General features: G+C 43.2%; 1 protein-coding gene across 2 annotated transcripts in view; it reads right to left on the reverse strand.

Annotated features, from left to right (window-relative positions):
• INTU (inturned planar cell polarity protein) overlaps window positions 1-12,674 on the reverse strand; it is a 55,007-nt gene that overhangs the window by 17,324 nt on the left and 25,009 nt on the right. For both annotated transcript variants that reach the window (XM_066573771.1, XM_066573770.1), the window contains exons 3-5: window positions 10,368-10,453; window positions 6,017-6,220; window positions 591-709 (exon numbers count right to left, since the gene is read on the reverse strand). In XM_066573771.1, coding sequence (XP_066429868.1) covers window positions 591-709; window positions 6,017-6,220; window positions 10,368-10,453 — 409 coding nt within the window. The remainder of the gene's footprint in view (window positions 1-590; window positions 710-6,016; window positions 6,221-10,367; window positions 10,454-12,674) is intronic.

A 12,674-nucleotide genomic window follows, 5' to 3' on the forward strand; every position in this document is an offset into this window, starting at 1 on the left:
TATAGTGCAGCATGCTTCACCAATTTTGTCCTGTTTTTTTATGAAATTCAGCAATGCAGGTTACAAACGGAACCTCCAATGCTGATGTGAACAAGCCTTTATAGCTATACTCCTAATCTTTTTTCAAAGCCACAAAACCTAGATGTAAAAGGAGACCAAACCTGCTGCTCTAGGTGGGCTCTAGCTTGAGAAAGGAAGGGGACCACCAATATGTTCAGCATTACATCTCCTACAAGGCTTGTCCCTCATATTTTCCTGTCCGCTCTCTGTCCTGACACTACCTGTTCAAGCAAGACGGGATCTGTATTTAGCAGCCATTTACATTCCCCTATGATGGCCCCCTGGATAAAATGAGCAGTTATAAAATTACTAAAAAGGTATTCAGTTATCTTTTCATCCTACTGATTACACAGGTTTTTTTTTCTTTACACCATTTTTTAAAATTTTTTCCCATTTCTCCGACAACGCCTTTAAGGACTTTTATGTAATAGTGGTTATTAATTCATTTATTTCAGAGAGGGAGAATTGCTTCAATCGTCTAGAGGTGACCAAAAGGTTCATGTCTGGAGCAGAGATATGGTTACCATTACCTGACAATACAGCCTCCTGTCACATTCTGCAGCATATCACTCAGGGTTAGAAATAGTCCTCGGATACTTTTCAACTTTTGTGAAGCTTCAGACACAGGATACTGGTAGAGAATTTCCTGCTGTTAAACGAAGATCAGTTAGCATGTTTGTAATCACGTACAAACCGCCACAAGATACTCAAGACTTCTCTACCGCAAAATACAAACCAAACTTCACTTGCTCTAACATAGCTTGAGAAATGACCCCCAGCCAAGTTTACTGGGGTAGTAGCTGAATAATGTGCACAGCAATTTCTAACTGAAAACTGTTAATAGACTTGGGATGTTTGTTCACCGATCGTGCAGATGCAATACACCGCTGCCGACAATCTAGTGTCTATGAGGACATCTAGACTTTCATGGGTTGGATCCTACTGCCTGTCCAATGTGATGCCTTGTTTTCCCCAAGAGAAGGGTTGCAAGAGTGCTAGGTGCAGATTACTAGGTAGAGAAAGGAAACAGGTGTCCGTGGCATCTAAGTAGTTAAATGACCACAATGGCAGTTAGCTCCAATTCTTGCAGGCGGGTGTCAGATGTTGCAACACGGTTCCATAACCCTATTTATGTTATGTGGTGCTTATAGCTTATAATTATTATATGCTTATTTTTAATAATAATCATAATAATAAAAGCCATATTCTGCTTTTTTATCTTTTTTTATTACTACATAGACCAGAAATGCATTGTAACTTTGTATCTTCATAGAGAAGAGTCATTTCAACATGATGCAGCATATATTTTAATTAAGGGGAATGTTTCACCCCTAGTCTCCTCCTCACAGGTCTGCTCCTAGTGCTTACAGATATGTACAGCTGACATTATTTCATACATTGTGCATGGCTTATGTTACATAAAATAAACCTCCCATTTGCAGACCGCATACAATTCTGTTTCTTCAAACGACTGCATGGGCATTGACGTGGCTTGGAGCAAAGTAGTAAAGATGCAAACCAGATTTGCACACTTCAAAGGCATCGCCTTCACCACTGGCTAATCCCAATAGTCCACTCTGTGTGCTCAGCATATTCCCCGGCTTCACCAGACTATTGAAGTGGAAAATTAGAATAACACCCCAATGAGTGGCACATGTTCTTCTTCAAGAAGCTGCATTTCCTTCCCCACAATATGGGATTTGGTAGCAGGACGACTTTCATTGCTGTCCGTGTTTATGGGCTGTGCGGTAGTACACAGCTTCTTGTGGTCGACAAGGAAAAGAACTCAAGTGTTACAAAAATGACAACTTCAAAGTCAGTTCTCAGGGCACAGAGGCTTCTTTTATATTAAAGGGTCGTCTATAAAAAGGAATGCATGAAATGGTAGTATGTGGGATTGTATATTGTACTTATTTTATACTTGTTTGTTTCAGTAAAAAGTTTCCAGTTTTCTTTTTTTTTTTTTTTGAAAACCCATCAAAATCCATTAGGGGGTTGGGAGGGGGAAAATCTGTTTATTTCAGTTTTACAGAAAGACTCATCGGAGGCAAAACGCTAGTGTGAACTCACCCTACTAATTGTGGACAGCTCCCGTTAGGGGACGCAGTCCCTCCAGCCTAATAAAACCAATATTACTACATATCTAGACAGATTAGGCAGCCATATGTGATATTTTAACCCTTTCCAATCCACTGTCTGACACCTAAAGACATTATAATTTAAGGCTGTATAGCTCAGATGTTGGAAGACGACCATTGGGGTTCTCTTACTGTATATTGCCAGCCTCTCTGCTGTTAGCGCCTATCCAATGTGTCACCTCATGCAGTACTGGCTTTAGCCAGCAGATAGCGCCATTGTATAATGGCAGAAAAAAGAGTAAGCCCCCTAGGAAAACCAGGATACAAATTGGATTGGAAAGGGTTAATATCAATCCTTGCAGGAGGAGTAAGGGAAGCCACATAATTACATAACTGGACAGAGTGACTGATTCGACGTCTGGTAAAGCCAACGGACAATTCCTGCGGCAGCTGTAATGGCATCCATAATGACTGTCACTTAGCTTTCGCAGGAGCAAAAATATTTGAAGTTTTTGCAACTTGACAGAAGACGACTAAATGATGTAAAAAAACCTCTATTATTATTTGTGTTTGAAGATATAACATTGTTTTCAGTGAGACTAAATAGCATTTTCCCTTTCTCCAATATTAGCCCAGCTGCTCTCGGGGGTGAAAAACCACTTTAAATCTAATTTATATTGAACACAATATTCAAACAGCAAAACAGATGAAACTTCATCATATAAAAGCAAAAGCCTGCTAATGATTTGTGAAGAAAAATGCATTGAAGTCAGGAGCAAGGATGCCCTCGCTAATGAGACGGTCAGAGCGGGTTCTTCTAATCTCATTTAATAAGGCCTCTAAATTTCAGCCTTGTGAAAAAGTACATTACAACTCTTTAAATTAAAGAAAAAAAGTTCCTAAAGAAGCACAAAAGATACATTATCTCAATGAAAATGCCAGAAGCGAGTACCCAGGCAACGAAAGCAAGCAAATACGGTGTAATGGCGAGTTGGCGGTCGGCCTTATTCGCAAGTAATGTCCATTTATTACCCAAATGTCCATCACTTGGATAAATCACATTTAGTTTAAGCGACCGCTCATAGGACAGATGAAAAGGAAAGCATCTGCAAATACAGTAATATTGCTCTGTGACGACTGCACATTGAGTTAGGCTGGCTCCACGCCGACGAGAAAACAATGGTGCGATTTTCGCTTGCTGCGATAGTCAGTAAAAAAGGAGACAATGAAACCAACTTTCACTGATGCGATGTTGAGGGGATAAAAAAAAAAAAGAAACTGTAGCTTGCTCTAGCTTTCTGCGATTTTTTTTTATGGAGGCTTATTTTTAATTGCATTGCAACACTACAAATGCGCATTGCGATGCGATTTTAACATTACAAAGTCACATTGACTTATGCCATGAAAAAAAGGCACGCAAATTTGTCACACAATTTTCTCGCGGCCAAAATCGCAGTCGCCCATGTGGAGCCAGCCTGAGCTTTATAAAAGGCAGATCTTCACAAACAACATTGAATAACTGTTCACATTTGCGCCATAGTGATTAATATATATAATATATAATAATCCATTAATGATGGAAAGCACAAGCCAGTGTCAGATCGGTTGTACAATGAATACCATCGTCTGCTTTTTTTTTTTTTTTTTTTAGGTCTCAGAAAACCCCTGTAAGTGTGCCTCCAAATGCCAGCCCCAGACATGTGCAACTGTAGGTCTATACAATTACATACACCTGCAACTGACTTCCATTGGAAAACTATATATACTGCGTGTTATACGTATTTTTTTCATGATGCCTTTGTAGGATTAGTGTAATTTTTTCAAAATGAAAAATAATGGTACATGGACATCTACCTGCCAGACATATGGCAAAAATACAGTCATAGGAATATCGAGAGCCTACGGTCCCGTCCAGGATTACTCTCGGCATGTGTGCCAAATGCACATCACAAACATACATAATTGTGAACTCAGCCTAAGGCCTCGTTCAGATCAGCGTGAATTTTCATGCACACATGTGCCAAAACACGGGTGAATGCAAGTCCGTGCTCATTTCCTTCAATGGGGCCGCAGCTGCTGCTGGCGGCCCCATTGAAAGCAATGGGCTGCCAGCTACTCCTGCAGTGATTTTCGGGGGAAGGGCTTTAAATATTTAAAAAAATATCACTCCGCCACTGTCGGAGCTCAGGCACGTCTAGTCGCTCGATGTTTCGGCAGTGTAGTGAAGTTCTTTCAGCAGGCGTGGATTTAACCCTTTCCAATCCAATTTTGGATTCAGGGTTTCCTAAAAGGCTTGCTCTTTTTGCTGTTATACAACAGTGCCGTCTGGTGGCTAAAGCCAGTGTGTGCGCGCCAGAAAGGCTCCGACAGTGGAGTGGCTGGCAACAGATGGTAAGAATACCCTGTCGGACATGTTCTGATGTTGGAGCTATACAAGCTTCAATGAGAATGTAGGCAGACATCAGACAGTGGACTGGAAAGGATTAAAATTGCTAATCTCTGAGCCGTCCCGTCCCTTCCATTGCAAACAGTAGCAGGGGGCCGGAGCTCAGGACACAAGCTCCCACCCCATCTTCCACCTCTTCCCCTTGCAGAGAGGGGCAGTATATATCGGCCGGGCGTGAAAACATGGCTGATATACTTCCATGTGAATAAGCCCTAAAGCATCATAGTTACTATGGCAGGTGACAGGTTCTATGACGTCTACAGCTTGCTGCCCAGGGCTGTGGCCTGTAGTTCAGCAGGTTTCACTGGTCTTCCATCTCTTCTAGGACTGGGAATTACAGGAGAATGCAAACTGGACTACCAATCGATCGTCCCCTATACAATCGTTTGTCCCCCATACACTTTCATGACTGTTCACAAGAGAACATGCTGCTGCCGACAATAGGTTTTGATGTAGCATAAAAGATATGATAAACTGGTAAATTAGTGTTTGTTACTGCATTGCTTATACGGGGCAATGATCAGGAATGGGCAGCTGTACATGTGTTGTGGGACCACTTCTCTGCCAGCCTTAAACAGGGGATGTGCTGCCGACAGCTAAGTATACGTGGGATGAACGATCACATTACCGATAGTTTGTTTTCATCAGCCTGTATGAAGGCCCTTTATAGGGGCACCAACTGACTTTTTTAGTCGATGATTTATGGGTCTGAAACTGGCCGGTGTAAAAGGACAATTCTGTGTCTAAATCTGCACCAATATTCTATACAACAAAGGATTTGCAAAATAGCATTGATTGGTGCATTAAGCACTGGCTCTGATTGGCGGAGCCAACGCTCGATGAATCTCTTGCTAGAGGTGGGGTACTTAAACCCTATTACCAGCAAGAAATAATCTGTCAGTGCTGGCAAGTGCACAGAAGCCTGCCCGGAAAGCCGGAGAGCAGCAGGAGGGACCCGGATGGACCTGATTTTGTGCGGGCTATGCACGGTCTGCTTCCATTGAAGTCAATGGAAGCCGTCCATCCGCGGCACTGTGGAAGTATCGCGGGATACGCGTCATTGCAGAGCACCGGTGCCTACAGTGCATGTGCGACGGAGTGCCAGCGGGCACATCCACAGCGCTCACAGAAGACACTGTACAGGTACGCAGGGGGTCACCTGCCGGGCACCAGGACGAACTCCACTGCGGGAATCCCGCATGCAGGGTCTGACCCGGCCGTGTGCAGGAGGCCATGCTTGTATGCTAACGTGCTACCTTTATTTCCTACTTTTGAAGTCATATCAAAGAAATCACTCAACTTCTTTGCAAGTTTTAATTCACGGCTATTAAAGCTAGGATTCCAAGTGGAAAAATAGAATCACTCAAGTGAAGTGAAATCAGATCGGACCAAAGTCATCCATGGCTGGCTTCTATATATTACAATCACATACCTCTTCCTTTGAAGTGTCCGAGTCCAGCTTCAGTGTAAGGTACATTACTATGTGAGGCATGTCTTGCAGGATCTGCTGGTGGTTGGTATGTTCTTCGCCCCAGATGAGCTTTGTCATATTGCTCATGGGTGGCTGCGGTACAGAATTCATATTCGGAGATGGAATCTGAGCATCAAACACTGTTGTTTCGAATGTCAGCTTCACCTATCAGAAAAACAGCAATTACTAGATGTAGAAATTCTACAATACATATGCACTTTACAATATACAAAAAGTCTACACACCCCTGTTTTTGCCATGTTAAAAAAATCCAACAAAGGTGAATCATTTCAGATTTATTTCCACCTTTAATGTGCCCCGTTATCTGTACAATTCCATCGAAAACACAAACTGAAATCATTTAGGGTGGAAAAAAACTAAAATAATGTATTTGCATAAGTGTGAACTCCCTCTTATATCTGGTTGTGTGCAGAATTAGCCAATCACATGTAAACTCCTGATAACTAGTAGTCAGCACCCCGCTGCCATTATTTACAGCGATTCTGATTCACCCCATATAAAGTTCAGCTCTTCTACGAGAATTTTCCTGACATTTTCTTAGTTATTCCGTAAAAAACTTACAACACATCGAAGTGTTCTGAGTGTTGGAAGGTGTCAGTCAGGAGAAGGGGAACAAAACCTTTCCAAGGCATTACATCAACCATGGAACACAGTGAAGACGGTCAGCAAGAAGTAGATTCACTTTGGCACAACAGTTATATTACCAAGAACTGGATGTGCCTCAAAAATTGATAAGTCCACAAAGTTGGTCCTAGAGGCTGCCAAGAGGCCTACAGCAACAGTAAAGGAGCTGCAGGAATTTCTAGGGGTAGGGCAGTAGAAGTCAGTCTCTCTCGCTCTCTGGGTTTTCTAGGCAAGATGTTATTTTTAGCAGTTAGAGTGCACAACGCTCTGATCTACTCTCTCGGCTGATTCTGTGATGCCTCCATACAGGGATTTTCTGTTCTTCCAACATCATGTCCCGTCCTCCTACCAGTTCTGTTGGCCTTTGAGCTATACAGCAAGCAGAGAAGCCAGTGCAAGGGCTCGGTGTTTTGATTCAGAAGGGGAACATGCAATATCAATCTAACGATATGTGGTTGGCTTTATGGATTGGCAAAGTGGTGCAGGAAACTTTTAGAATATTTTTGGATAAGAAACCAAAAACCCAGTAAGCAGCTGCTTCCTCCCCTCTTCATAGACCTCTATGGGCACCAACTATAACCTGATCCCTCAGCAAGTTGATAATCAGTCTTTATCTCTGCCTCTCTGAAGACTGATTTTACCAGTGAATTTAGAAAGTGATCAGTGCTGGGCAGGAGGAGTCTGATAAGTAGATTTTTTTTTCTATGGCATTTTACTGTAATAAGATATATTTCAAAGTTATATTTATAATCGGAGGTCCACTTTAACCCCTTAGTGACCAAGCTTGTTTGTGCCTTAATGACCAAGCCAAATTCTGGAAATCTGACATGTGTCACTTTAACATGGAATTACACCGTAAAGGTTTTGCATATCCAAGTGATTCTGACGTTGTTTTTTTCGCCACATATTGTACTTCATTTAGGGGGTGAAAATAGATGATAGAATTCTAGGTGCTAAAATTGGGAAAACTTTGAAAAATAATTGTCATTTTTTTCACATTTTCAACTGCAATAACTCAAATATGTAGAAATATATTGTACAAATTTTTGATGAGATGTATATTTCCATGTATTTATTCTGGAAGCACATTTGAGAAAACCTTTTTTTCTTTTAAAACCATTTAGGAGATGTACAAATTTAACATAAAATGTTCCCTAAAGGTTAATAATTTGTTTTCCTACACCAAGCCAAGACTGCAAAGGCTCATAGGTGTCAGAATGATAGATATTTCCACAAATTACTGAATTTTTGAAAAATTAACCTTTCAATGTATTCACTGAGGGTGTAATGAGTATTTTGACCCCACACTTTTTTCAGGAGTTAATGCAATTTAGAGGATAAAAAATAAAATTTCGTATTTTTGAACATGTCATTTTAACCCTTAATGACACGGCCTATTTTTCTTATGTATGGAGCTCTACGAGGGCTTATTTTTTGCGGGACGAGCTGTAGTTTTTATTGGTACCATTTTGGGTTACATATGGCTTTTTTGATCACTTATTGCGTTTTTAGGGAGGCAAAATGCTAAAATTTGCATTTTGCCTCAGCATTTTAGCGTTTTTTTAAACGCTTTTTTCCGTGCACAGTTGAAAGCATGTGCAACTTATTGTACGCGTCGTTACGGACGCGACAATACAAAATATTTTAATTTTTTTTTACGCTAATATGAGAAAAAGCATAAAGAAGGGTTTTTTAAACTTTTTTTTTTTACATTTTTCTTTTTCATTCATTTTTTTAATCTTTTCTTTTTTTTTTTTCTTTACACAATTTAAGTCCCTCTGAGGGACTTGCAGCACAGCACTGATGATCGCCATGATAAGGCATGGCCTTATAGAGCGATCATAGGCTATGGCACTACAGGACGCCAGTATCTGGCGTCCTGTTGCCATGGCAACAGGTCGGGCTCTCTGCGATTATATCGCGAGAGCAAGGCAACTTCACAGAGGAAGCTCGTTCCCTCTGTGAACCCTTCCCATGCCGCGATCTACATAGATCACGGCAGGGAAGGAGTTAACAGTGGGGGGGGGGGGGCGCGCATCTTCGATGCACCCCCGTTGTAGCAGCAGGAGGCCGGCTATGACTGACAAGCCGGCTCCTGCTGCGGGATAGCGCAAGATCATAAGTGATCTCACGCTATCCCCACGACGTAAGTTTACAACCTGTTGTAGGAAGTACCCAGCTGCCAGGACGTAAACTTACGCCCTGGAGCAGGAAGGGGTTAAAGACAAGATTTTTTTCTATAGTGAACATGAAAATGAGGATTTGCACCCCATAATAGATACCCGTTTGTCCTGTGTTTAGAAACATACCCATTGTGGCCCTAATCTACTTACAGGACACATGGTTAGGCTGGTAATGAAGGGAACACCCATTGGATTTCAGGGCACAACTGAAAAGATTTCAGGCTCCATTGCTCATTTGTGAAAAAAAAAATAAAAAAAATTGACTCCCTAAAAATACCCCCCCTTCCTCTTGGCATTCTTTGCATACGGCCGGGTAATGTACTGCACGTAACTATGCACTCACACAGACGGTCATGCGCAGTACTCCTTTTTTTGTTTATATTTCATGCACCATTGCTTAGCGATGACACATGTACCCGCAGCCCAGAAATAATGTAGTTGCGTATAGGCTGAGGGTATATCTGCGACCATGGAGCAGAATGGGCTGTATGCGAGTGGATCACGTATTTCTGACCCGCTAATGTGAGTGGAATTGTGTAATCCGAAGCATTTGATTGATCCGTGTATTACTGCGGATCAAAACGCATGCGCAATCCGCAATTCCTATCCGTTCATGTGAGACTGGCCTACAGTAGATTGCTATCTTTCTATCACGTGACCAGGGACCGCTGAATGAGGCCACCGGTGACTGCCCCAAGCTCTCGGCGACCTTTGGTTGAAGGGAGCAAGGAGATTTTAAATTCCTGGGCCCTCCCAGGCTCCTGCGCATGTGTCCGGCATTTTGCACAGGGCTCCGGTAAGAAGTTTCATCTCCTCAACTTTTACATGATTGCCATTATCCATTGGAACACGGCGATCACGTGACCAGGCTTCCCCCTGAAATCTCCAGGCTGTCGGCTACTTTTGGTAGCCAGGAGCAGGGAGATTTTAAATTTACCAGGCCGATCCTGTCTTCTGTGCATGCCTCGCCATTTTTCCTTTGGTGCACATATGCAGAAGACGTCGGTAGGTCCTTTCCGGACCAGATGGTTGCAGGTCTTTGCAGAGGACGGAGGCGAGTAGTTTCAGCTCCCCTCATATATTTGATCCATGAAGGGAGCTGAAACAAATTTTTTTTTATTTCTTATTTACTTTCTTGCGATCGCATGACCAGGGTTCGGATAGCCCAGCCCCCCATGAGAGCTTCAGGTCGTCCGCTACCTCCGGCAAGCACCTGTCAATTCCACAGCACATGTGGATTTAATCCCCAGAGAGCACGTGTTTTTACAACCTTGGGGATTAAAGCCCACTTAACCAGGACGTAAAAACACTATGGGGTGATCAGTAAGGGGTTAAAAAAAAAAGTCATCATACTTCACTGCAATTTCTGGAGATGTTGTCTATTATGTTGCTTAATGCTGCTTCGCAGCCACAACACTGTCAAGTGTAGACATGGTCTATTAAAGAATATTCAGATTGTAAAATGAGAAGATGGAAGAGGTTACCTGCATGGGTCCCGGTATACAAGACAGCACGCGCTCTATATTCTCTGTGTTCACTTCAACATCATTAACCGCAAGAAGAGCGTCCCCTGTCAAAATAAAGCCAACAATGCAAGAGCAAAACTAGTAGATCCACATGTTTAGAGTCACTTCACTAGTGCAGAATACCACCTGTGGCAGATACATGGGAGGAAAAAAAGGAAAGTTCCTAAGACTGCCCGAGTGTCCAGTGCTGTATTGCTGGTTGATGGATAAGTCACATGGTTATGGGGGTCTGTAATTTTTAGGGTCTAAAGGATGATCTGGCATAGGGTGTGTATCTAGGAGGTCTGGTGTGTGACCTGTCAAAAAGCCACGTTACATCGAATTCAGGTTTTGGTAGGGCTTCTTAACTATGCATGAAAAGTGATACAGATGGGTCGCATTTTTTCTCGTCGCCTCTCGTTGGCAACGGTGGGAATTAAAGAGCCGCATCATTTTTTACGTATTACTAAGGCAATAAGGGCTGATTTGCACGTGTGGAAAGTATTTCTGCAGATGTTCAATGGCCATGCGATATGTCAAAAGGAGGAGAGGTCGAGCGTGGCGTTAAGCCTTTTTTCGGATGCGGCGGAAGCGGTGGGTTTTGGAGTCATTTTTGGAAGCATTGGTGCAGAAGCCGGAAGTTTGGTTGGAGTCACAATGGGTAAAAAACGTGGCGCTCTTGCAAATGCTCCCCATTGTGGTGGCGGTGGAGTTATGGGATGAGAAGATGCAGGAACAATGTATATGTTTTTGGTCAGACAAACAGTTGGTGGTTCTGGCGATAAACAAACAATTGGCTTCATCACCACCAATATTGGCTCTCTTACCGCATTTAGTGCTAAGGTGTTTACAGTACAACATACGCTTCAGAACTAAGTATGTGCCTGGGAGTCAAAATGGTGTGGCTGATGCTCTTGCTCGCTTACAGATGGCAAAATTCAGGAAACTGCACCTGGCAGCGGATGTCAAGAGGGTATGTTGCCCTTCTTTCTTGTGGAGCATAGCAGAAGGGGTTTGTTAGCGTTGGTGCAGGCTTCAGTAATGGCAGCAACGTGGAGGAGCTATAATGGTATTTGGGCAGTGTGGCTGTAGGGTGCCGGTAGTGTTTTCCCGGACTCGGAGCAGGCCAGAACATGGACATTTGATACACTGCTGACAGTGCCGAAGGAGGGAGTTGCTGCGGGGGTAGCCAAACGCCATTTGGCAGGCATTGCCTTTTTGCTGCACTTGCATCGAAAACTTGACGTCATGAAGGAGTTTGTGTTTCGGCAAATCGGCGGCCTATTACTTTTTCCCTGCTTTGTTTGATTTTGAGCATTTTGGGAGAGACTTGCATTAATTCTTTGAAACTTTACTTTTTCGTGCGTGTTTTTCCACAACGTTTTTTGCGGCCCTGTGAGTCTGGGAGGTGGTTCCGGCCAGTAAATTCAAGACGGGCGGTCTGTTAGTCGGAGATTTGGTGATGATGGACGAGGCTCTAAAGGTTTGTATAAGAGGATCTAAGACGGACATTTACGGCAGGGGGAAGGTGGTGTCTATTGCAGCTCTGGGTTTGCAGTGGTGCCCAGTAGAGTTTTTGCGACAATATATGGCCCTTCACCCGGGAGCGGGCCATTTGTTCCAACTTGCTTCCAGACTTCCGGTAACCGTATACCAGTTTTCCTCGGTTTTGCATGTGTGCAAACATTTGTGCTTGGACCCGAAGGAATTCAGTACGCATTCTTTCCGCATCGGGGCGGCAACAGCAGCGGACGCATGCAGGATTTCGGCGGAAGGTGCGAAACGTTTGGGCAGATGGAGATCTGAGGCATATAAGACTTATGTTCGCCCTGAGTTGCGGGTGGTGAACGTAATCTTAGGATTCGGGTTATTGATATTTTCTTTCCAAATGATGAGAACAGGTTGTTGGCGATTTTATCTTTTTTCCACAGTTGACAAGACAAGGAACGTATGGATCATCGGCCATCCTTACATTTACTGGGCGAAGAAGAGGGTGAAAGTGAGGCCTATAGGAGCAGACTTGGGACTCAAAGACGCTGTGGATCATTGGAAAGGAGTGAGGGGACTGCAGTGGTCCAGGCTGCTCCCGGAAATGGTTAAAATCAGCAGCTGGTCTCAGGACAAGGTCATATTATTGATTCATGCAGGTGGGAACGACCTGGGGAAGGTGAAGGTGCAGTAGTTGGTCGCTATAATGAAGGCGGATATGGAGAGTTTTCGCGAATTCTTTAGGCAGGTAGTTTTAGTTTGGTCCGATATAGTTCTGAGAAGGGTATGGAGGGGGAC

This window comes from Eleutherodactylus coqui, chromosome 7 (genome assembly GCF_035609145.1).
Source record: "Eleutherodactylus coqui strain aEleCoq1 chromosome 7, aEleCoq1.hap1, whole genome shotgun sequence".
NCBI classification, from domain to species: domain Eukaryota; kingdom Metazoa; phylum Chordata; class Amphibia; order Anura; family Eleutherodactylidae; genus Eleutherodactylus; species Eleutherodactylus coqui.